Here is a 27411-nt window from a genome sequence, read left to right as displayed (position 1 = left end):
CAGGGCCTCTCCATTATTCTTACAACCATTTGTTTGAATCTGTAATTATTTCAAAACAAAAAACATCAATTTAAAAAAAGATATTCGTAGTTTTACCTACCAGACTGCCCAGTTTTCCACAGCTTTGACTGGTATTTAAGTATATTCTAATACAATGCTAACGGGGGTATAAATAATAAAACTTTTCTAGAGAGCAGTTTGGCTAAACCAATCAAGCTATTAGGAATGTGCAAATATTTGACCAAGAAATTCCATTTCCAGGAATTTTTCCTAAGAAAGTAATCAGAGATATATACAAAAATCTATATACAATGTAGTTTTCCACTGTTTAAAATAGTGAAAAAATGGAAAAACTTAAAAACTGGAAATAAATGGGGACTAGTCAGTATATTATGCTATATCCAGAAGACAGAATACAATGTAGCCATAAGAAATTAAGCCATAGAAGAATATTTATTGACATGGGAGAATGTTAACAATATACTTTTATATGAAATATGAAGGATACAAAACAGTATATTCAGTTTAATAACATTTTTCATGGAAAGAAAAATAACCATATATATGAAAATCATGCATAAGAAAAAAACAGGATGTACATATCAAATGTTAATAATGGTTATATCTCTAGATATAGGAATTAGAGGTGATTATACAATTTTCCCAATAAATTTCACCTGCCCTCCAAACAGCATCTGCTTCCTAGGACTCTTTCTTGGTTGTGATTAGTTTGGTACAATTCTCTTCAAAGAGGCTGTTTCATGATATATATCTCCAAATTATACTGCTATTCCCACTTAAAGAGTAGATGCTACTTGCTCTTATACACTGGCTTATGGAGAACATTTTTAATTAATACAATATACTATTAAATACGCCACAGCATAGATCCAGCTATAGAAAATTACTTAGAGAATTTGAAAATCCTCTAATTGAGAGAAATTGCAAATACAGAAAAAAGATAGCATCATCGGTTAGAAGTCCATAATTGTAAAGTGAAATAACTCAGGCTCCAGAATTGGAGACTTTCGAATCTCTCTTTACTACCTGACTTTGGGCAAAGGATATTAGGGTTTTTAGTCAGGAAAGTGTGGTTAATTTCGTAGACAGAAGCAAAAATAAGATTTTTTTAAGTAGGGGAAAATAAGATCACAGATATAAAGGTGCTTTTGTTTTCTATGAAGACCAAAATAAACGTTAGATAAATAGCAAGAAATTCAAATTTGGTGTTACAGAAAAATTAAGTCCCACCCTTCTGCAGCATCAAATTCTTACTGTTTTATGTCTTCTTTCACAGGTTTGACATGCCCAAATTGTCAAATTATTTTAATACTAATTAATGGTCTTTAAGTTCTTTAATTATTTTAACAGTTAATACACAGGGCATTAATTAACTTTTCATGGAATCTGAAGTAAGTGTTCTAAATACATATAGGTCACCCTCTGATGCCCCTGGATAACTGGCAACATCAAACACACTTACAACAAATATAATTTAGATTTCAATTCTCAGAATCCATCCTAGTGTAACGTTATTGACTAGATTCTTATCAGAAATACCAAATAAGGATGTTGGATCTTTTAAAGGTAAACATCAAAGAACAGAAAAACCTATCTATCTGTGTTTCCTCTGACGCTTTCCAGCTCCAGCACCATCCTAAGCTGCCTCCAATTTCTGCTCCTTCCCTTTGGAAGGGAATCACAGGCAAATCTGCGATCAATTAATAATTTTTAATAATTGTTTGCAATCATATATGAAAGGGAACAGTTTTTTTAATATATCAAAGGTAAATTTATTGTCTAGATGCCTAGAGATAAATCACACAACTTGCAGATGAAAGAAACATAAAACACTGATAAAAAGGAAGATTTGATAAGAATGGAAAAAAGACAGGGATTTTCTTTGTTTTTCCAATCAAAACGTTTGTTCCTTTTCTCCACAAAGTCATGGAACCGAGGAAGGCTGGAGTGCAGACGGGAATAGTGCATCACGTTTACATAACTACACAACAGACCCTTGGCCGCCACCAGTGTTGTTCTGTCATCTCCATGCCTTCTATAAATGTCCCACTGACCACAGCATAGCTTCTAGTGTAGTTCTGATTCCTCAGTGAAGATCACAAGAAAGTACTTCCAGGTTGTTAGAAGAAACCACAATGTTACACCAACACATTTCAGGGGTGGGAGGAGACTACTGACACTCCATATTTATTGCTTGACATTACAAGAATTAAACTAAAAAGGTAGAGACTAGAAAATCACTTTTTGCAATTTCACTATCACCAATTTGCAGACAGAAATTGAGGCATAACACTGATGCTAACAAGTATGTTAGATGAATTATCACTTCAGCACATAACTGCAGATGGATACTCCTGGATTTTCACTTAATCCATTACTCAGTGATGAACACTATAAAATGAAAGGAGACATACTTATGAACTAAAATCACAAGAAGAAACTCTCCAAGATCAATCTTCGATGAGCCTCTATTCCAATAAGCCATAAAGAGCAGTAAAAGGCAATTTTCATTTAACAAAATGAGAGTCCCAATGACAAGAAATCAGATATTTATATTCCCCTGGAGACATTTCTTCTCCACCTAACAAAGGCACTTGACATGTACTGAAATGGACAGTTAATTCAGGTACTGCCCTGGGCAACTGTTACCTTCCTAAAATTAGATGAAGTGGTGATTAAGTTCAAATTAATTCTTCCGAATCAGCCTGAAACATACATGAATATATCACAAGTTCTCTATTTTTGGCAGATGATATAACCAAAGAAGAAAAGATAACGTTGGTGTCCACAATGAATTGGCTGACTTGAGCAGTCCAGGATCCTCTCTCTGCACAATACACTCCTTGATGACTGTGGAATTTCTATGTAATTATAGGCAAATTAACCTTTCATATAGTTTCAAGTATTAATGTTCACTCCTCTTCTTGTCTTTTTTTACTTTTTTGTTCTTTCCCAAAGCCTTAGATGACTCCTCCTGGAAAAGACACAAATCAATGTACTATCTCCCCATTTATATAAAGATACTTGGCTTAGGAACCTTAAATCTAATCATACAGAATATGTATAATAGTGAAAAGTATATTACTTCCATATGCATTACCTTTCTGTTTTACAGGGCACTTTTGCTTATAGTGTATTTTAGTATTTCCAAAATAATCAAGGAAAACACTCATTTACCTAATAAATTTATGTTTGGATAATTTCAATATTATTTAATCTATTGTCCACTTTCCAAAGTAAGGCAGCAAAGTTTAAATAAAATAGATATGAATATACTTATAAAATATGAAACAAAAAAACCTCAAAGTATAAAGGAAGAGGCATCTGAAGGCATGCCGGGGAAAGGGAAGATGACATTCCCAGAGAATGTCAGAATTTTACGAATGTCTAAAAAGAACATCTAGCTCACTGTAGCATTAGCTACAGCCTCTCTGGGCCTCAATTTGAGAGAGTGGAAATTAACTGGTCTTTAAGGTTTTTATAAAACTCTAAGAATCTATGAAATTAACATTCAAAGGCATGAAATGATCTGCCCAAAGTCACAACTGCCCAGTCAAACGTTTTGACTAGAACCTAAGTCTCCAGTTTCCTAGTCCAAAGGTTTTTGTAACACACTATACATTCTGATTCATTCTTAATTTTCTCTTTTTTTTTTAATTTTAATTTAATTTCACAGGCAATGGTGAGAAACTTTCTGGATATAGTATCAATATAGCCACTTACTGGTGAGTTTGTGTAGTTCTTCTCCACGAGTATGTTTCTGGCACAGTTGTTGATGTGTTTAAAGCGATCTGGTCCTAGCAGAATCCCTCCAAACCAGCGTGATACTACCACCATGACATTTCTCACATTCAAAATCTGTTATTTTCAGAAGCAGAATTAGACACACATATAGGCATGTACAAAAGCGAGTTTGGAGAATGAAATAACCCATATATAAAACTGCACATAAAATTTCCTGGTGACCTTAATGGCAGAACCACATGAGTGAGCAGAGTGAGATTACTAACAATTCAGGGGATAAAATGTGAGGATGAGAAGAGAATTTGGAAAACAACCACTGTATGCCAGTGTCCTTGAATTCCAAACTTTGGGGCAACCGGGCAGAGTGAAGGGGAGATCATGCAGGTAGGGCTCCAGTTCTTGGTGACTTCAACCAGAATACCTCAGTTTAGGCAGCCATTTACCCCTAGGCCAAACAACACAAAACCTGCTTCTGAACAACTACTAGAGAGAATGGGGCTGCATGAGCAATCACTGATGCCTCCCAGTAAGGTCTTCCTCAGTTTAACATTTGTCAAATGCTGCCCTTAACGTGAAGCCCACCACTCTACAGGCCTGACCCCCACAAGGAGTTCCTATCAAGGGAATGGCCTGGTTAGAAAACAAACCTCCACATACAACAGCAGAAGAAACTACAGCAACTACCTTAGAGAAAAACCAATCCATTCTTAAAATTAATGGACAATTAATGACCACCAGACAATCCAGCAGCATGAAAGAGAAAGGACAAGATAAACAAACTAAAATGGACCAGAAAAAATTTAAGGGAAAAAACACCTTAAAAAAAACAGAAACTCTAATTAGTATAGTCAGAGAAATTTTAGAAGATACTGCATCCATAAAACCAGAACAGTACACGGGGCTGGCCCCGTGGCCGAGTGGTTAAGTTCGCGCGCTCCGTTGGTTCGAATCCTGGGCGCGGACATGGCACTGCTCATCAGACCACGCTGAGGCAGCGTCCCACATACCACAACTAGAAGAACCCACAACGAAGAATACACAACTATGTACCGGGGGCTTTGGGGAGAAAAAGGAAAAATAAAAAATAAAAATAAAAAATCTTTAAAACCAGAACAGTACACTACGAAAAATAGAAATTGAGAACAAGAAGTGGTTGCTAAAAAAATTTTAAATTCAATAGAAGCTTTGGAAGACAGTCAAGAAAATGTCTCAGAACATAAGGCAATGAGATGGGTAACTTTAAAAAGGAAACATTCTGGATCTATCCAGAAGGTCCAAGATCCAACTAACAGAAGTATCACAAAGACAAAACAGAGAAAATAAAGGGGAGGAAATTGTCAAAAAACAGAAAGGAGGAGCTTCTTCAGAACTGAAGACAATCTTCTATTGTCTATGATTTAAGAACTTGAAAGCACAGCACTTGTTATTAACCTTTTGCTTCCTTCCCCATATCCAGTGGTTAAAATTTTCTATCAATGATTAAAAATTAAGTACTAATTAAACCAAATGTATCTCCTGTTATATAGTCTCACTGATTTACTTATTCCTAAATGGAGCTCTGTTTGTTGAGAAATTTTATGGCTCATAGAACGGGATTAACAAGGTTTAATTTACACTCACCTCCATGAGATGGAGAAGACGCCCGCCAGCTGCTGTTTCCCCATCATCCTCACAGTCCTGTAAGAAGGTCTGTTTATCCTCACAATATATTCTAGAAATACATGCAACAGTGTTACACTTTGAAACCTCAAAATACTAACAAAAGTTACTCCTTCATAATTGTTGCGATCAATTTACTTTCAAAATAAGCATATTTGCTATTAAAAAATCCTTCTTGAACTATATATTAGATATATTTTCACTATCTACTATCCAGTATGTTTCATTTTTTATATCTATATAATATTTATATTATATATAATAAATATCTATTATTTGTATATTTATTATATTTGTATATTTATATAGGAACCAAGGGTGCCTCCTTAAAACAGAAATGCTATGATTATGGTTAGGTGAGTTTACATATCTGACAGTTCCCAACTTCATCTAACCTTGAAGCTATGAGGTTATATAGAGTAGTCACTGAAAAACATTTATTGAGAATATACTGTATAGATGCATTATACATAATAGGCACTATGAAATGATATAAAAGAAGTAAGTGGCATACTCCTGTCTTCAAAGAGCCTAAGATCTAGTGAAAGAGACAAAAAGTATATTAAAAATATGGAGGTGATAAAACCAATATGTTAATATTTTACACTTTTTTCATATCTTATTGTAGGCATCAAGCATTTCTCTATCTTCCCAATTCTGACTAAGAATTATAAGATTTACTTTTCTCTATAATTTTCCCAGGGATCCTTATCAATATCAGATAAATCATGGTATTTTTACCCATTTAAATTATCTAGAGAGTTAGCATTTGGAATAATAATGTAGGGATACATCATAGTAGATTAAGCTTGGCATCAAGTGCGACAGAGAAACAGTGCCAGTTAAGGTATGCCATCTAGTGGATTTCTTAGGCCCCTACAAACGGTACCATCTAGGACTAGGCAAATGCAGCAAAGATATCTTTCCAGCTGTGACTGTAAGAGGTCAGATACTACCTCATCTATACACCTAACTCAATTACATTAACTTTACTATAGTAATCATATGCATTCACTCATTCATCATTCCATCCACCAATCCATCTATTCGTTAACTCAATATTTACTGCCCACCTACTATGACTAGGCTCTACTATTATTATTTTTCTTTTTTAAAGATTTTATTTTTCCTTTTTCTCCCAAAGACCCTCGATACATAGTTGTGTATTTTTAGTTGTGGGTCCTTCTAGTTGTGGAGTGTGGGATGCCACCTCAGCATGGCCTGACAAGCGGTGCCACGTCCGCACCCAGGATCTGAACCAGCAAAACCCTGGGCTCCCGAAGCAGAGCGCGGGAACTTAACCACTCGGCCACGGGGCCGGCCCCCTAGGCTCTATTATTATTGAGTTGGCCTCATTTGAAGAAAAGAAAGTACTACTAAACAAAATTTTATATGTCAAATTTAAAGCAAAAAGCAGTCAGCGGCTGGTTTATATTAGGCTTGTAATTATAATCTAACACCATAATTTTATGGAACAAATGAAGAAAATTTGACTACATAACCAATACTGTTAGGTTGTGGAAAAAAACGCAACACTATGGACATTTTCACTAACCCTTTCCTCACATGCCAGGAAAATAATGAGGCAGCACCCAAGAGCTGTGTGTCCCAGCAGTCTGAAGAGCGCTCCGTAACTTCAAAGTGGGAATACAGCCCCATAACCAGGAAGTAACCCTAAAAGGACCCTAAGCATTCAAAATACACAACACAAAGTCCAGGTACCAAATAAAGGTCAATTATTTTACTCCCAATGAGGTCTTTCAAGACTCCTTTGTGCCTTTTTAGTCTTATCTGACACACAATTCTGACAAGCTAAGCTCTTTCATTCCCAAGAACCAATTATGTAAGGTGCTAAGGTGAAGGGGCTGCTACATGTAGTCACAATGACATTTGTGAGAAATGACAGCTGATCTCCTATTAATACGCAAAACTACAAAAATATAAGAACTTAACTTCAAAATCTGGGGCTTGAAATAGAATATCTGGCACATTATTTAACTTTTTGATAAATTAAGATCAATATCATGTACAGCAATTGTTGAAGGTGCAGCCACACAGCATGGAGGAATAAAATAGAGATAAATGAAATTAGATTACCAAATTCAGCTCTGCCACTTAACAACTATGTGATCTTGAAAAACTTAACATTTTTACAGTAGCAGAGTGGCTGAAATAATCAGAATTAACTTTTATAAAGTGCTTGCCACAGAGTAGGCAGTCAATAAACATGTAGGATAAATAAATACTATTAATACTCTTCCAGCACATTCTAATACTCCCTGCAAGCAAACATAGTCTAATCCCTCATTTTTATATTGATGACCCTAACTCATTAAGCAAACATCAAAGTTCTGTCCAGTGATACTCTAGTAAGTAGGGAATTATATAACAAACAGTTTTTTGTAAGTTTTGGCATTTAGAGGGATATGACTTAGTAATATTAAAAATTCACCTATCCAAAGAGATGGATTTTTTAAAATTTTTTTGAGTTTCAGATAGCCTAGATTTTATAAACAGTCTCAACCACATTTTAAGTTTGCACCAAATCCCTGTCTATATTCTGATTTATTACAGTCCTAATCTATGCTCTTTTAAGTCTGTACTAACTCACATATTTAAAAATATACCCTTCATCTCTTTGCTAACAAATCAGCAAAGATTTGTGTAAAACCTTAGTACTCAAAACTAAAAGGCATGTAGTAAAAGAAGCTCTCTTCATTCACTGCTAATGAGAGCATAAATCAGTTTAAAAGAAAAACTTTGGAAAAAACTTGGCAATGTGTATCAAGAGTTTCAAAAATGTTCAGACTTTTTAAATAATTCTATGTCTAGGAATCTATTCTTTCTTCCTTTTTAATTATACCCCCATTTCATTTGAAAAAAGAATCTAGAAGCAACCAGAACTTATCCTGAGGAAGTAATCTAAAACGTATACAAAGATGTTCATGGGACTATTCTTTACAATAGCGAAAAATATAAAAAACTAAAACAAAAAGGATATGGTTAAATAAATTGTGGTATGGAGCCTCAAACAAATATTATACAGTCATTAAAATAATGCTTATAAAGCAATTATAACATGAAAAAATTCTTTTGTTAAATCAAGAAAAAACAGGATACTAGGATAAAGCATTACAAAAATACACTCTGCATAGAAAAGACAGAAAACATATCAAAATACTATCAGCTACACTTAGTGGCAGAAAACGGCTGATTTTCCCTCTGATTCTGTTTTTTTCTTTTCTGCAGTTTCCAAATATTCTACACAATTATTACTTTTATAATGGAAAACAACACAGAATAGCCATTATTTTTTAAAATCATGTATCAGTTTCCCCCATTTTTTACAAACTGCACATTCCTAAAATTGTGATGATCACTCACCGGTACGCATAGACGTTGTGGGTAGCACTAGCTATTTTCTTATTCTCATATAATTTGGCGAGAACCATTTTCACCTTAAAAACAGCAGTAATATAAATAAACTAATGTATACTTTTTATTTGCTCTGTAAATAAATGATGGAAAAACATCTGAAAGCACATTGATATAAGTACTGTTGTACTGAAATCATTATTTAAAGAATCTACTACACTCTGAAAAACCCATTTCCAGAGTTTTCTCCTCATTTTAGGGGCAGATACTGATACTCTCAATTGGTATAAAAATGACAAATCTGGTATTTTTGAGCCCCAATTATCAACAAATATTTGAGCACTAACCATGTCTAAGGTATTTGTACATGAAAATTTTTTCCCCAGGTAGAGCATTTTAAATGTAAATACGAGAATTTCTAAAAATGAGTTCTGAAAATTTACCAAATTTATCTATCCAATGTGATAGATGCACAATAATGGTATATTCCAAATATTATAAAGCTAAAACTCTTTCGGGGCATCATGTAAGGTTCACAGAGGAACATGAACCCAGTCTTGAAAGATAAGTGGCAATTCTTCTTCATCAAAAGGGAAGAGAGGGGTAGTGCAGGAAGAAGCCATTCCATTCACAAGAAACAGCATGTGCGAATGTACCAGACTTAGGAAATAAAAATAAAGTATGTTTAGTTAAATTGGAATTTCATATAAATGAATACTTTTTATTATAGGTATGTCCCATGCAATAATGTTTACTTGAAATTCCAATTTAAGTAGGTATTCTATATTTTATCTGACAACCCTAGCAGAGACATAAAAGGGGTTCAAGAAGTGATAAACAGTCTTATGTAGCTGTAACTTAAGAGTACGAATGAGAAGATGATAGCAGATGTATCAGGAACGAAAAAGCTAGGGTCCTAGCACAAAGGGCCTTGTATAACAAGTTTAGATTTTTCCTTGTAGACAACGGAAATCAGCAAAGATTATGTGGGGGGAATGGTGACAGGTGTCCTGATCTTTCAGAAAGGTAACTGGCAAGGAGTATGGAAGAAATATTGAAGAAATACTGGAGGTAGGGAAGACCGAGCTAGAGTCAGGGAGACCAGCTTGGATCAGAAATTGTGCAATCTTGTGTTTATCATTTTTTAAACTTTCAGGTTCTCAGATTCCTGATCAATAAAATAAAGAAGACATTGACCTCTAAGATTTGTTTCAGGTCTCACAAATTATGATCTTGTAACTCTAAGTGACTACAATCAGAAACAAAGAGGGTCAAGGATGAACAGACATAGAATAGAACGTCTAAGGACCCCGACAAGAAGATTATGAGCAACAGCCAAGGACAAAATAGGGTTCCTGAGAGAAAAGCGCAGAAGCCTGCACCAAAAACTGCTGTCTTGACCACAAGTCACTGCAGAAAAGCACTTCCTCTCCCAGAGCCTAATACAGAGTGAAAGGCAGCCCAGTACAAAGCAGTGTAGCCCTAGAGGTCAGGGTTCTAGAAGAGCTTAGAGAGGAGAGTCGCTGTTGAGACCAAAGGGAAGAGACTAATGCTCAAAACCTATGCTAAGTTAATGAGATTTTCTGTTGTTAATTTAACTTTATAGGTAGTACTGAAATTGTCTCTTACATCAATAAAGTTTAAAAGAAGCTAGATTATAGCAGCAAGGAAGAAGAAAATGATTCTGCTGAAAAGAGAGTGAAAAAGACAAAGACTAGGAATACTGTTTTTGACTGAAAAGTCTCCCATTTGATATTCCTGGGTGAGAGTTAGGTCACCTAAGATCAGGAAGCAGAAAGGAAAAGGAATTCAGGACAGGAAAACAAGGCTAAGCCAGTCTGTCCAGTGTCCCCCTAACTGGGCAACAATGGAACAGACTTGGTTTTATAGCACTCTCACGCAGTAGGACAAATAATTCTTTTTAACAAGCTATTTAAGCATCATAATTTTCCACAACACCACAGTGGGTTTTTCCTGTTTGAAAATCCATTTGAGGGTCAGTCCTAATCAGAATTCAGATAAAATTTTGAAAGCAGTGAAAAACAGAAACAAAACAAATCGTCCATGATTTACAGTAATTTCAGGGTAGGAAAATAAGCAAATAATTTTTATGTTACATGAAAATTAAACATAATAGTAAAAATAAGGATATTATTGCAAAACCATTTACTTGACTTACTTTGGTAAAACAACATCAAAGTGAGCCGGACATGGTAACTTTACCTGCTTGGGACAAACTACTGGAGCCAAGTGTGCCTGAAAAGTACTTCTTCGGTCTGTAATAGGAATGCCATGATCGATCGGAGGCAATTCTTCTATTTCTATAAATTTAAAGAATTATATTACTTTTATTTTTAAAATTCTTACATTCAAATACTGAAAATTTGGCAATGGTGTGTGGAGGGGGGTTCGGAAAAAGACATAAATTATATTGCAAATCAACCCAAATAGCCATTAATAGTTGTCTATTAAAATCAAATTATAATTTTAAGGGAAAGTTTCCAAATACATTGTAGGTAAAACTACTTGACTTATAAATGATTTTCACCTGCCAAGGTCACCCAGTGGAAGCGGTGGGTTGGGACTCAAATCCTGGACTACTGAAGTAGTATAAGTTGGTATAACATCTAATTTTTAAGAATATAAAGGGGTCATGAGACCAAAAAGATTGACAGCTGCTAAATACCACAACTTATGTAGCCATTGTACTGCGGATAGACCTCTGGGTTGGGAAACCTATAACTTTATTTTGTATAGCTGTAACATACAGTAGTCCTCCCTTATCTGCAGTTTTGCTTTCCATGGTTTCAGTTTCCTGCGGGTAACTTTGGTCTGAAAATATCAAATGGAAAATTCTAGAAATAATTCGAAAGTTTTAAACTGCACTCTGTTCTGAGAAGTGTGATGAAATCTTGGACTGTCCCTCCTGGGACATGAATCATCCCTTTGTCCAGCAGATCCAGGCTGTATATACGCCACCGGCCCATTAGTCACTTAGCAGCCATCTCAAGTTATCAGACCAACTGTTGTGGTATCACAGTGCTTGTGTTCAATAACCCTTACTTTATTTACTAATAACCCCAAAGCCAACTTTATTATTATTGCTGTTAATCTCTTACTGTGCCTAATTTATAAATTAAACTTTACCACAGGTAGTATGTATAGGAAAAAACATCGTATATACAGGGTTCAGTACTATCTGCAGTTCAGGCATCCAGTGAGGGTCTTGGAACGTATCCCCCATGGATAAGGCGGGACTACCGCATGTCTTCTGCTAATAAAACTCTTCCTACTTCATAGGATTGAATTAGATGTATCAATAATACACCAAATTGGTATTCAATAGAGTATCAAGATTTCCAGTTATTCTGCCTCTTAAACAAGTTTAAGAACCACTAATTTACCTTTAACTATGTTGAGAAAATGACCAACTATCCTGGCTGCTGCAGCTGCCCCACTTAGGATAAAAAGTCATTCAGGAAGAAAGAATTAAAACTTTTTCCTATTCCTATTCTTTAATCTGTTGACTCTTACCAAGTCAGTTTGCCTTAAAATTGATGAAATACTTCAACTTAACATGCGTAACAACGTTTCTGGAGAGCTTTAAACAACTTGCCAAAAATCACTGCACTGATTAGTGGCAGGACTAGGACAAGAAGCCAGGTTTATGCAGGATGTTTTACCTTCCCCCGATAGTGTCCTCTTCTTGAACAGACTGTGACGACCATACTAGTATAGTACTAAGGTCAATATCAACAGGGTGCTGTTTATTAGTACTGATTTTCACTCTTTTTCCTTTAATAGTGGATCTTGATTCCCAAAAGAAATCATATGCCAAATCCACAAGTATACAAATGAATAAAATGGGAGCTACTTAGATTGAAGCAGGGGTAGGAGTCCTGGCTCATCTTCTCCACTCTTTCACTTCCTCTTCACCCCCTTCCACTAGTCCTGAGACACCATGCAAGAACTTTAAACCTTCATAATACTCATTAAAATCTACTGTAAAATGGCAGAGGAAACTCCTTACCTTCAAAGAAAATGAACGTTCCCTCTGGTTTATCACGTTTTTGTAAGAGACTTGAGAAAAATGACGATATCATTCAAAATTTTAAAATACTGAAATGGAACATACTGTCTGATAAAAACATAGAGCTGGTCTATCACATCAACCTATTCATAAGGTGAATAGTACTTAATTATGGAACAAATCTGCTTAAGCAGAATTGAAAATCTTAAAGGCATTTTATTAGCTTTATTTCAGTGGCTGCACCTTCAATTACTATATTTGGATTTGTAAGCACAGACTAAAATTTACCTGTGAGCCATCAGAGGAGAGATCAGGATTTCAAAATGAAATATAAAAACAGGATGTGAATTGAAAACATTAACACAGCTTTTCTTAGTTTCAATTTTTCCCATCACTAATTCAAAACTCTACAAAGTAGGAAAAAAAAAAGTAAATTTCTATTTTTCCTCACCCGTCTGACAGACCTACCAAACACTAAAATGGCCAGCAGGCAGGAAAAAATTAATTCAATTCTCTGCAAATTAATAACTATTTCTTAACATGTGAGTGTTTACTAAATTTTTATGCCATTCCAAAAACAATACATAATATTACCATCCCACTTTCCTCAAAAGAAACAAGTTAGTAACATTATACCTATTTAATTTTCACTGATATCAAAATCCAGTGCTTACCTGGATTTTCTAACTGACATGCTAAAATGAGATCATCTTCACATTCAACATCTTCCTTTTCAGTTTTCTTCTCCATGTCTGGGCCTATGTGGATATGCAACATTATGAGTTATCTACAAAGACAATACAAAATTACACCTAAAAAAAATCATTGGTCTTGGTCTCTAAATATCATTCTTCAATAGAAGGAATTCAGGTTGATTCCAAGGTTGGCGCGAGGAAAATACAAAATGAGCCTGGAACATCTTGTGATTCCAGAAAGCAAAGAAATGCTCACAAAAAGATGGAAGCTTATAAAAAGAACACAGGAGCCTACCTGAAGAAGCTCCTAAAGGCCAAACCTGGAACAATTTGAGCAAAAAAATATGGATAATATGGAATTTTAACGCATGGAATAAAATAATATACATGAATTCATACTGATATAAATGACTAATCAAATGAATGGGGAGAAGAGACATCTCTTCCTCACAATAGAATTCCGATTAATAAATGTCGAAGGAGAAGAGGAGGTAAGAATCACCATTAGGCAAACACCACAGTAATAAATATTGTTGACAAGATACACTAATGGATTCTAAAATTACTGAGTGAAAGTTTAAGTAGAAATAGGATATTAGCATAGCTTCAAAGTATCTCCCCCAAGATAATTATCAACTACAAAGGGAAAGACAGTAACTATGACAGTTAATTTTACATGTCAACTTGGGTAGGCCATGGTACCCAGATACTTGGTCAACACTATTCTAGATGTTTCTGTAAAGGTATTTCTTGGATGGAATTCACATTCAAATCAGCTGACTTTGAGTGAAGCAGATCGCCTTCCATAATGTGAGTGAGCCTCATCCTGTTAAGGTCTTAACAGGAAAAACACTGAGCTCCCCAGAAAAAGAGGGACTTCTGCCAGCAGAAAGCCTTCTGATTTGAGCTGCAACACCAATTCTTCCCTGGGTCTTCAGCCTGTCAGCTTAACCTGCAGACTCTGGACTTGTCAGCCTCCAGAATCTTGTGAGCCAATTCCTTAAATCACTTCTCCTGCTCTCTCCCTCCTTCTACCCGCCCCTCCCTCCTTTCTCTCGCTTTATAAATATACAGACACACACACTCACAGACACATATATACATAATACACACACATCCTATTAGTTTTGTTTCTCTGGAGACTAATACAGTAACTTTACAATGGAGACTCTGGCAGATACCATCTTAACCAAGGGATCAAGGTTAAACATCACAAATAACAAAGCATATTCTTATCATGAGCTCCTGATATAATGCATTGTGAGGGACACAATATCATTTTTATGGTTTTCTTGCCAAAATGCCTAATGTTACTTCGATTATGAGAAAAACAATGGACAAACCCAAATTGAGGGACAGTCTACAAAACAGTTGATCAGTGTTCTTTAAAAGTGTCAGGTCATAAATGTCAAGGAAAGACTGAAGAACTGTTTATAGACTAGAAGAGAGTAAGGAGAAATAACAACTAAATGCAATGTAGAAGCCTGGTCAGGATTATCTAACAGCAGAGAGGGCATCAGTGGAAACATTAGTGAAATTGGAATAAACTCTTTAGTTTAGTTAATATTATGCCAATGTTATTTTCCTGTTCATGATGATAATACTATGAGATGTTACTAGGGAAAGCAGGGTCAGGAATATTAAGAGAGGTCTTTGTACTATTTTTGCAACTTTTCTCTAAGTCTAATATTAGTGCAGAATTTTTAAAAATTGTAGGGACTGGCCCAGGGGCACAGTGGTTAAGTCTGCATGCTCCGCTTCAGTGTCCCAGGATTCCTGGTTTCGGATCCCAGCACAGACCTACATGACACTCATCAAGCCATGCTGTGGTGGCCTCCCACATATAAAACAGAGGAAGATTGGCACAGATGTTAGCTTAGGGACAATCTTCCTCAAGCAAAAAGAGAAAGACTGGCAACAGATGTTAGCTCAGGGCCAATCTTCCTCAACAACAACAAAAAATTATAAATAACTGTATATAATTATTTCAAAATTTAATATTCCCAGAGTAGAAAAAACATGATGAAATAATAAAAAATAAATTTATACTGAAGATAACAGCAAAATCAAAATAAATTATTTGTCAAGTGGGTACCCTAGAGAGAAAATTCTCATGAGATATCCTAATTATTAGCTTCTGCTCTTACTAGTTTTCAGAATTATTAATCCTTCCACTTTAACATGAAGTCTATAAAATCAGTTTTTGAGTAAAAACTTCCAAACAAAATTTCTAAAAATTATAAATTGTATAACACAAATCAATAACTCTAAAATTTGAAGAGTGGCTAAACTAAATTATGGTTATAGGTGGGAAAGGGAAAATATCATTTTTAAGATCAATAATTTTTAAAATTTCCTAAGAGTTGAATGATCCCAAACTATTTTTAGAGTCCTAAATTTTTACCGGTGTACATTCCATTTTTGCAATTGCCCCACACTATAGAATGGTGGACTGGCAAAAACCAATTTTGCTTTGAGACTACTTTTCTCACAGATGCCCTGAAATGCTGCAAAACCAGAACACGGATCATAAAAAGCTAAGGAAAATACTTCAAAAAACACTGTCACATGGACAGAATATCTTCATACCATTTATCTCCTTGATTTTAACGGAAGCAGTAAAAACATTCACTTCTATAGAAAAACAGTAAAATGCTCTGAAAAAATATATACTACTACCAATTTTAAACTTATACTGAGGGCTAGCCCAGTGGCACAGTGGTTAAGTGCACACATTCCACTTTGGCGGCCTGGGGTGCACTGGTTCGGACCCCGGGTGCAGGCATGGCGCCACCTGGCAAGCCATGCTATGGTAGGCGTCCCACAAATAAAGTAGAGGAGGATGGGCACGGATGTTAGCTCAGGGCCAGTCTTCCTCAGCAAAAAGAGGAGGATTGGTGGCAGATGTTAGCTCAGGGGTAATCTTCCTCAAAAACAAAAAAACAAAACCGTATACTGATTTGGCTAAGGGAGTCCTAAATAACTGGTTCCCTGTAAATAATTTTCTAAAAGATTAGTAAATAAGCTATTGGTCTTTTGTTTTAAATCCCTCAACAATTCTCAGTGATAACAATAAACCTCTATTTGGAAATAAAATCGGGTTAAATAGAGTTATTTTCGTCTCTTAAAGGCCTTTGTGGTAAGTGGAACAAAGACTAGCAAAGTAAACAGGAAACATTAGAAATTTCATGTTGTCACATACTTAATGATTCAATAAAAGAATAATAATAATAGAGCAAAATTTCAATTTCCAAATGTACTGAAATTAGATAGCAGTGATGGTTGCACAACTTTTGAATATACTAAAAACCACTGAATTATACATTCTTAAAGGGTGAATAATTGTGGTGAGTTACATTTCAGTTTTAAAAAAATCAATTTTCAAAGTCAATTTTTATATCCTAAATATCAGTCAGTGTGTTTTCCACAGTTCTTTTTCTATAAATACTATACTCATTTGAAGGTAATGTCTAACTTATATAGTCCAATAATTCATAAAGAATGTTACATGGCTCCTATTACCTTAACAATAGTCAAAAAAGCAGAGATTTTTTGACCCAAGTTCTTTAACCATAAAATTCTATTTCTCTAAGAGTATAATAGGAAACCAAAGAGGCAAAAGCTTATAGAAAGAAATAACCATTGATTACATGAGTAAACAAACTTTCCAGAGAAACATAATATTTTAACATGCATAGAACCATAAAACAGAATACAGATTTTCACTAAAAATTTCAATTAGAATATCTACACTAAAACTTAATTACTGTAAGTTAAAAGAGCATTGATAATATTTTTCAATCCTACCTGGTTCTATCATCTGAGATTTTTGTATTAGAAAATCTCTTATTTTCTCCACCCACAGGTAAAGAATACTTTCACCAATATTTTGCCTAAACAAAATACAGGGGGAAAAATTCGTTATTTAAAAAAACTTTCTTCTCAAATTCAAGAAAATACAGATATATCTTCAATCTAATAAATATGCAATCTAGCCATGCCTTTTAAAAAAGAATTTATTAAAAACATGAGATTTACTAACATTTGTGGATGAGTATTTAATATAGATTGTTTACATCAACATTAACAATCCCAACTGGCTCCAAAATTAACATTGCTTATTTAAATTAAGCAGAAGAATTACAGTCAAAGAGGGGGAAAACAAATTCTGAACTTAAACTGGATGAATTTGATAGATGTAAATGTGATTTAGTTTCTATCAGTAGATACAGTTTCAGAATTGATGTCCAATCATCGCTCGCTTTTCTAAACTTTTTGAACAATTTCAAACCACTTATTTGGTATACTTATTTCAACCAAGAATGCACAGTACTTGAGGAATTCCCTCAGAGAGCCAACTGACAAGACTTAAAACACAATCGATGCAACAACTTTATACTCCTATTTTGTTTTTCACTAAAATATTCTACTGCCCAAATTGATTCATTTTGGTTCCAAATAACGTCTGCCTGCCTCAGATAATTGAATCCATCTCAAAAGATCTTTGCGCAAAAGAACATGTCATGGTTCATGTCTATCGAGTTATGTTAAATGATGGCAACAGCAATAAAATAAAGACCCAAGTGTCTACTCTTTAGGCAATGACACTAATTTTAGATAAGTTTTAGTTTGTGTGTTTAACAAAATCACCTCACTACTTCATAACAACACCTTACCCCCTTCCTCTAAAAGTTCCCCTTGAAACCATTATCTCCCTTTATCACCGCTCATCAGTACCCACCAAAGGAAACTTTCAAAACAAACATACAGAAGAAAACAACACTGTTCTCAAATAATTCTGTACCCGAAAACCCTCCCCATCTCACCCATAACTCCTAAGCACTAAAACCATCTTCTGTGTGCTTTGGTAACCTGTCTTTTTAGAGAGCAAAAGTCATCTGGAAAGGTTTTAAAAAGTTGAGAATGCTAGTTGAGTTTCTTTTAAACAATTTCCACTCCCATCCCCTATTCTCAATAAAAGACTTAGAAGTATAGAGACACAGAAAGGCAAAATGTATTGAGTATATCCCAAGCCCAAAGTACATTATACATATCAACATATTTAATACTCATTATCGTCTAATGAAGTAGGTATTATTTCCCAATTGTACACTTGAGAAAACAGACCTAGAGAGATCAATAAACTTGTCTAAGACAGTCTTATAAAAATACGAAGCCCAGAGCCAGAATGGGAAGGCAGACTTACTCCAAAGCTTGGGTGGCCCACTGCATTTTGCTCTCCTATCAAGCAGCTATGCCCTTAGGCAAGTAAGCTACATGAACTCTGAATCCCAGTTTCCTCATCTACAAAACAGAGATTTAGAGCATCTTGTCTTACTTTACAAAAGTAGTTTCTTTTCAAGTGAAACTATCTTAATTCACTCAACAAATCTTTAAGGGCCTGCCCTATACACCAAGCACTATAGCAGCCCTGGAGGCATGGTAGGGAATGAGAAAATTGGGCCCCTTATCTCAGTGTTTGTAATCTTTATCCTTACAAATTTATGGTTTTATATGTAATTCTTTCCATCTCCTAATCTCATTCTTTTGAATTCCTCACATCATCATCATCACCAAAAGTAGTAATGAAAATACCTAGTGTTTACTGAACACCTACTGTATAGAAGACACGGAGAAAACACTTTGTTACCTCGCTTAATCCTTACAACCACCCTTTGAGACAGGAAAATCATCCCTCTGTGAATATACATTCACATTCAGACTTGTTTTTTTGGGGGGGCGGGGACACCTTGGAAGAAATTTCACAATTAATAATTAGTTTTTCCAAATAATAAAGAAGAAATTAAACCTTAACTCCAAATCTCCTCTCCTCTGGCCCATGGCTTCCTGCAGAATATACAACAGCACTTCTGCCCAACATCATTTATTGAATGCTTCCTTCTTCTCTAGTATTTAACAAGACTTACTGAAATCCAGTGTAAGTAAGTTGTAGGGCATGTGAAAGGTTTCCTGAAGAAAACGAAAATTATTCTTTCCTTTGGACCCCAAAATTCTATCATGGTGGTGGGTTTTTTTAATTTGCTGTTGTCATTACTACCGTATTCATGTTCTCTCTTATGACAATAGTTTGTTCATGTATTTTAATTATCTACCAGGATTTGGAGGTTTTCAAACTTTTGCCATCACTATAATGAAATCTCTCACAGAATGAGAAACAAATTAAGAGACAAAAGCTGGGAGTCCTCCCCGCTGTGTCTCTCCTCCTCTCCTGCAATGGTCCTGGAAGAAGTCTGCTGAATCTAAGGACTCACATGCAAAATCTGAGAACTGCTCATTATAGAGTGAAATGTTAAGCTGTATTTATGAAATTAAATATGGTAAAGTAGCTAAATATAAAAAGTCTGAAAAAAATTTGTTTCAAGTTAAATAAAAGACCACCTTGGATTAAAAACTGACATTTTAGTTGAGACACTTTGTGAGTAACCATACTCAAATAACTACTATCCAATTCAGAAGGATCAAAACAAAGTCAAGTGACTCTAATTTTACTTGAGGCTGTAAGTTTTGTATCTTTAATTTTCCAATATTTATATTTGTCAATTTAAGGGTAAAGCTACTCATTAAAATGCACTACTGAGTTGTGTGACCTTAGACAAATTACTTGATCTCTGAGTTTTCGTCATCTCATTTTCAAAACGACAAAGGTGGACGATGTGATTTTTTTAATAAGAACAATAAAAATGAGAGCTGCTAAAGTACGTTATATGGATTATGTCATTTAATCCTCACTACTTTATTACTCTATTATCCTCATTTTATAGATGAGAACACAGACTATTTCAAAAACTGACTCCAGAAGCCTGACCAAGATAGCCTTAACCTCAGGTTAACTTCAGACAAGCACAACTTCCTGACTCTAGACCCTGACCTCCCTTTTCTTACAGCATTTTCTTTAGAAAACTTGTTGTTAGAATTCTTTCTTTGTTCTTTTGGGATTATGGACATCTTTCTTGATGACTCTTGTCAGTTTTACAACCTAGGAATGTCTTCCTCCAGGACCTGGGAGCCATCGTTCTGAAATGTAATCATGTAATCATCAAGGAAGACAGCGCCCCCGTCTCCCAGTCTCTGGGGGAGCAGAGGAGCCTTACTTCTGATGAGCAAAAAGTAGCAAACACACAGAAACACATTCGCAAACTCAGGAAGTAACTAAATGTGCTGGACACATCTCATTGACCAACCTCCCTCCAACAGCCTCCAGTACTTTTCTACTAGCTCATCCCAGCCCTTAAAAATCCCCCTGCTTTTTGCTTCAGGAAGTTGAGTTGCGTCCGAGTTCTGGCCTCTCCCCGATTACAACAGCCTAGAATAAAGTCTTCCTTGCCTGTTTAACTTTGTCCAGTGCAACTCTTGCTCTGAAAAGCCTCATTCTCCAACTTTCAAATCTAAGACTACACGATGCATCAAAACGTGAAGAACTGTGGGAAATTAAAATAACCATTCTCCCGGATTTTAAATTAAGGACTGCTGAAATGGACCATCATAAATTCAAACACTACAAAAAAATTTTAATCCCTTTCCTTTTCTCTTAAGCAACACCAATTAGTATAATGTTGTAAGTATTTTTATGTTACTTACCTTTTGTATTACTAAAATATTTTCATATATTCAAAATGTCCATATGCACACTATTCAAACAAAAATAATTATGATAAGCAAACTAATCTTCATCTAATCAATCACCAAATCCTAGTTTATATTCTTAAGTATCTCTTCAACTGACGATTCTTCTCCAACCACCTTCTTGTTGCCTTAATCAAGGCCTTCACCACCTCCCTCCTGAGTTACTGATTGCTCTTCCCATGGTGCCCCTTCCCTCAAACTCTTCACAAGCCATCCTCCACACTGCCACACAAATCTGATTACATCACTCCCCTGCCCAAAACATCTAGAGCCTACACCTACAAGATAATGCCCAAACTCCTGATCCCAGCTTGTAGGCTTCTTCTTACACCTACCTCAATTTACACACCTGGTATCTTAAACTACTTGCTGAACTCTGAACATCCCGGGTTGCTTCACATCTACGTGATTCTGCTCACGCAGTTCCTCCTATCAGAAAACCTCTCTTCCTTTGACAACCTGGCAAACACATGCTCAAAGGTCACCTTCACAATGGAACCCTCTTTTACAACTTTATCCATATGCCCAGAGACAGCCTGTTATTAAAACCTCTAACTATAGCACTTAGTCCAAACCTACTAGCAATTATGTCACTATATTGTACTGGTACACATCTATCTTAATTTTTAAATTCCAAACTCCTAACAGAGTGCCAGCATATAGAAGATACTCAATAAACGTTTACTAGAAAAACTTAGGTTTCTGACTTCTTTACCTCCCGACATAAGAGGAAACAAAGCATAGCTGCATCTTCTTATCTAGGCAAAAATCAAATTTAGCATTCAAAATGATGCTAAATCAATATGAAAATCTCAATAGTGTAACAATATTTAGAACACAATGAAATTATAAACATTAAGAATTATATTCACACATTTACCTAATATGTTTAATTTTCAAAGACCAAGAAGATTTTTTACTTGCTGCCCACTGCTGGGATTTTATGGAAAAATATGATTAAAAGTTGTCACACAAAACTTTTAAAAACAGAACTGGTATTTCTATTTAAACTACATGTGTGAAAATAATACCATTGGACAGTTTGTTCAAGCACTTTTAATAAACAAGAGACCATGAACCATATTCCGGTTTTAGAACAAGCTGCTTTCTAAATTATGGAATTATTTAATTCTCAAATAGCTCAACTGCACTTGTTATGGAGAACAGCAACTTGTGTCCTATGGAACAGTACCTCCCGAGTAAAGGGGGAACTTTCTGGACAGAGAAAAGGCAGGTAGGAAGCCATTTCAGAGTGCATGACACTGTGCATAGGGAGGAGAAAAATCTAATAGATGCATATGATTAACATGATGGAAGCCAAGTATGGGAAGACTTTCGAGAAAGAGGAAGTGTTCACCACCACCAAAAGTTAGTCCAATAAGATAAGAAGTGAAAAATGACCATAAGATGCACAATTAGATCATGGGTGAGCAAATTTGCAGTATATTTATCTTAGTGTACTTTAAGGAGGGAGATAAATTGGCAAATAAGCATAAATAAAAGATTACAGAAAGAAGTTTGTTGAGGGCACAAAAGTTGGAGCGACCAGTAAGGTTAGGGACAGGTATCAGAAAACATTTAACTGAGGAAATAAATAATATTTATATGCTGAAGATGACGGAATCACTAAATGAGGGCATTCTTTAACGCTATGTCCAGTTCTTGGTTACTTCCAGAGTCCAGTGTAAACCTGGGACTCAAAGAAGACCACACTTCCTACAGGAAAGAACTAATAGAATCAATTCCATGAAGATTTAGTGGTTTTTTTAGTTAAATATTTTGGGGGAAAAGAAACATAGCCTAGATCCCAGGGATACAAAGGGAGTACTCTCGATGTGCCAAATGGGGTGGCCACCTAGAACATGTAAGACATCCTTACCTGTTCCTGGACTACAGTGAAACTGATATTCCAGAACATAATTTGTTTTACTAAATTAATATATATCACTAAAATTAATCCAAATCACAGTCATTTCTTCTCTGGACTACTGCATTAACCTCCTAACCCATGTCTCACATGCATTCTTGCACCCTTCCAATAGTTCCTCATATAGAAACAGAATGTTGTTTTCAAAACGAAAATCTTATCATGGCATCACACCGGTTAAAAACTTTCTCTGCTTCCCAGGGTCTTAGGATAAAGACAAAAATCCAGAACTTGGCCTACAGGACTCTGCATGACTTCCCCTATCTACTTTGCCAGGTCATTTTCCCACTGTACTCCCTTCTCTCTGCTCTTTACTACTCTTACTTCACACCACCATTACTTTTTGTTTTGAAATGTGCCAAGCTCCTTGACACAGAGCCTTTGCACATGCTGTGGCCTTTCACTGGAGTTTAGTTTACCCAAGTAACTCAGCTCTTAAATCAAATAAGCCATCGCTAACCTCCCAGACAAGGTCAGGTCTTGTTTCAAACTCAATTAGTACTCCACATTAATATCTTTCTTTTACAGAACTTATCACAGTTACAGTTCTACATTCATTTTTACATTGTTGTGAGTAATCTCTCTCCCACCAGTAAATTCTAAATGCCATGAAAAGAGGGACCATTGCTGTTTTTGGTAACTATGTGTAGCCAGGATCTAGCAGAGTGCCTGCCATATAGTACTTGTTGAATGAATGAGTGAAAAATACAGTAAATCTATAGATTCTCAGTCTTTTTAAAAAAATTTTTTAAATCTTATTGAGGTCATACTGGTTTATAACATTGTGTAATTTCAGGTGTACATTACTGTATATCAGTTTCTGAATAGACTGTATCACGCTCACCACCAAGAGTCTAGTTTTTATCTGTCACCATACATATGTGCCCCTTTACCCCTTTCACCCGCCCCCTCAATCCTCTTCCCCTCTGGTAACCACTAATCTGTTCTCTTTATCTATGTGTTTATCTTCCACATATGCAGACTCTCAGTCTTACAGCCTAATACAAGAAAATTATCATTAAAAGTATATAATAGTTTAATAAGTAATTATGCTTAGGATTTTGCTGTTACCAGTTTCATTCAACATAGCCTATGAAAACATCAAAACAAGAGCAGCATCTCTGAATTTACTTTTACAAGCTGGCTAAGTGTTTCTATAGCTATTAGTTCTAAATATTACTGTATTTTTGTATATAAGTAGAAGTCCTATCAAATGTACATATAAAATTATACTACACAACCAATCTTTCAAAGACTCTTCAAGTGCATCCTTTTGGTTAATGGAAAGGCAGCATAACGAAAAGTTTGGAAAAGGCCCTAAAATATCATGGTTCCAATAAAAGCCCCAACAGAAGAACTAATAGAACTTTTTAAATCACTTGTCACTTACATATATATTTCCTCAAGGCTATTCGATAAATCTGCACGTTCTTGCCCTTCAAGCCAAGGAGCACTAAGATTAAACAAACACAATAAAGGAGATTACTCAAGAATGGGGTTTACATCTCAAAGAGAAATTACTGATTAAGTCACAAACTGGCTTTACTGACCTTTTAAAAATTACCTATTTTCATTAAAATGTTACATTGTATAAATCTACACAGTTCCAAAATGCTTTCATTTGCATTAACTCATTTAGTCCTCCAAGGAAACCAGGATGAAGCCAACACCAATATTATTCAATTAAAATATGGTTTTAAAAACAGCAGTGAGTTCACAGGATATCATAAACCTGGCAAAGGTTACATAAGTGACATAATAAGGTCCCGAATCTAAATTTCCAGATGCGTAGTATCTGCCACACTATCAGGACTTCCCAGTTTTCTATAACTGGTGTCTCAACAACTCTAACAAATAAGCTGGTTGTTAAATGATGTAAAAAAACTAACTTTTTCTGAAAAAGGTATTTATGTTTACAAGCATTCTATAATTATATCTACCATTTTCAATAAATAAAAATACAAATTACAGAACCATTATTAATAGCAAATTTTACTGCTATGGTTTTAAAACACTCATACAAAAAATAATCCCACTGGTAGGTAAACATTTCAGTAACTGTGATTTAATGCAATTTCATTCACATAGGTTTATATATCTTAGTAGGTTAAGTGGGCAAGGTTGATCAAGGTTTACTTGCAACCAAGAGGGCATGACTCATTAAGAGAATGTTATATTGGGCCAGCCCCATGGCCGAGTGGTTAAGTCCACCTGCTCTGCTTCAGCAGCCCAGAATTTCACTGGTTAGGATCCTGGGTGCAAACCCAGCACTGCTCATCAAGCCACACTGAGGCAGTGTCCCACATAGCAGAGCTAGAAGGACCTACAGTTAGAATGTACTGAGGGGACTTGGGGAGAAAAAGAAAAAGAAAAAACCAAGAAACTTAAAAAAAATAACATTATAAACTAATGTGACCTCAATAAAAAAAAAGATTAAGCTTGAGCTGCTGAGAAGCTGGTTCCTCAACAACAATGGGCAGGGAGAAGCACCATGGGTAGTTACTGGAAGGCAGGCAATCTTAGGCAGAGACATATTAAGGAACTATGCAGCAGAACCAGGTTAGGAGAAACTCTACAGGCCACGGTTTCCAGATTCCTAGGTTGTCTAAAGAGGAAGGTTTCCTTCCCCATCTCTATAGACAATTCTGTAGCTATTTTAGCCCTTCTGATTCTCTTTTACACTAAGTGGCATACTTCAGTGTATTTTATATAATTTAATTTTTTATTTAAATGCTCTATACCAAGTCCAAAAGGTTTTTTTTTTTTTTTGAGGAAGATTAGCCCTGAGCTAACTGCTGCCAATCCTCCTCTTTTTGCTGAGGAAGGCTGGCCATGAGCTAACATCCACGCCCATCTTCCTCTACTTTATATGTGGAATGCCTACCACAGCATGGCTTTTGCCAAGCAGTGCCATGTCCGCACCCAGGATCCGAACTGGCGAACCCCGGGCCGCTGAGAAGCAGACCATGCGCACTTAACTGCTGCGCCACTGGGCCAGCCCCCCAAAAGGTATTTTCAATGTCTATATACATTTTGATAAGAAAGGTATTTAATATAAACACAATGTACAGTATAGAGAAACAACCTTTGAAAAGTATAATCTCTTTATAAAAATATTAATGTAGAAATACAGCTTACTTCAATTGATAAATAGGTGGAGCTGTACCTGGGTATTCATTCGGTAGCATCACCTACAAAGCAGTTTAAAAACAAATCTGTTTATATTTCATCATGGCTCAATAATAAATATTTATAAAGCTAATGGCTGGACAAACTTCTAACTTGCCAAACTAAAAACCAAAACCATTGTTTTGTTAAATTGCAGGAGAGAATTCCCTCCTCCTATTTATGCTTCTACCTTAAATATGATGTTAATAATGATGCCAATTTTTTTTAAGAGCAAGCTCATTATTTGCAGAGAAAGTATAAAAGCAATGAAAGTTAGAAAATAAGGATGGGAAGGACAAAAATGAAAGGAAAACAAAAACTGAAATAGGGGCATTATACCCCAACCCCAAACGAACAGAGTAACATTATAAGCTGTTCCAGGTACTTTTCTGAAGAAATACTCAAAAAAATCTTACTGAATATTGTTAAATACATTAAATAGCTAACACTTAGTAGAGAACTATATACATTTCTTCTCAAATCAGTATTATAAAACCAAATACTGACAAAAACTCAATTTGGCATCTTTTATGTTGAAAGTACAGGCAGTCATCAAAGAATAAGCATTAAAACAGTAAGCCATACTGATATTTTCATTTATTTATCCTAATCACACTGATGCTCAATTAATAAAGAAGTGAGTATCTACTCTATGAATCATCTACATTACTAATTTATTCTTCCCCTTAAATGTTAGCCATCTTCCCAAGTTTAGACCTTCTCCTATAAAACAGATAAGGAAAGGAAGTGAAACTCAAGTCTGTCAATGGTACATTAAAAACACTTCAATACTTAAAATAATTGGGATAGGACCAAAAAGGGGTTAATCTCCATAATATATAAAGAACTCACAAAACTGAACTACAAAAAACCAAACAACCCAATCAAAAAATAGGCAGAGAATATGAACAGACATTTTTCCAAAGAAGACATACAGATGGCCAATAGGTACATGAAAAGATGCTCAACATCACTAAAGATCAAGGAAATGCAAACCAAAACTACACTTAGATATCACCTTACGCCTGTTAGAATGGCTATAATCACCAAGACAAAAAATAACAAATGTTGGAAAGGTTGTGGAGAAAAGGGAACCCTCATACACTGCTGGTGGGAATGCAAACTGGTGGAGCCCCTGTGGAAAACAG

General features: G+C 35.4%; 1 protein-coding gene across 3 annotated transcripts in view; it reads right to left on the bottom strand.

The window, feature by feature from the left end:
- Positions 1 to 434: 434 nt before the first annotated feature.
- Positions 435 to 27411, bottom strand: part of IMPACT (impact RWD domain protein) — a 29169-nt gene continuing 2192 nt past the window's right edge. For 2 of the 3 annotated variants that reach the window (XM_008518738.2, XM_008518739.2), the window contains exons 3-11: positions 26234 to 26286; positions 24486 to 24548; positions 17332 to 17417; positions 13504 to 13587; positions 11023 to 11120; positions 8809 to 8882; positions 5386 to 5476; positions 3745 to 3879; positions 435 to 2995 (exon numbers count right to left, since the gene is read on the bottom strand). In XM_008518738.2, coding sequence (XP_008516960.2) covers positions 2927 to 2995; positions 3745 to 3879; positions 5386 to 5476; positions 8809 to 8882; positions 11023 to 11120; positions 13504 to 13587; positions 17332 to 17417; positions 24486 to 24548; positions 26234 to 26286 — 753 coding nt within the window. In that variant the 3' untranslated portion in view covers positions 435 to 2926. The remainder of the gene's footprint in view (positions 2996 to 3744; positions 3880 to 5385; positions 5477 to 8808; positions 8883 to 11022; positions 11121 to 13503; positions 13588 to 17331; positions 17418 to 24485; positions 24549 to 26233; positions 26287 to 27411) is intronic. The other variant, XM_008518740.2, reaches the window with a different exon arrangement.

Source organism: Equus przewalskii, chromosome 7, assembly GCF_037783145.1.
Source record: "Equus przewalskii isolate Varuska chromosome 7, EquPr2, whole genome shotgun sequence".
Classification (NCBI taxonomy): Eukaryota; Metazoa; Chordata; class Mammalia; order Perissodactyla; family Equidae; genus Equus; species Equus przewalskii.
This window is presented reverse-complemented; position numbering and strand designations above follow the sequence as displayed.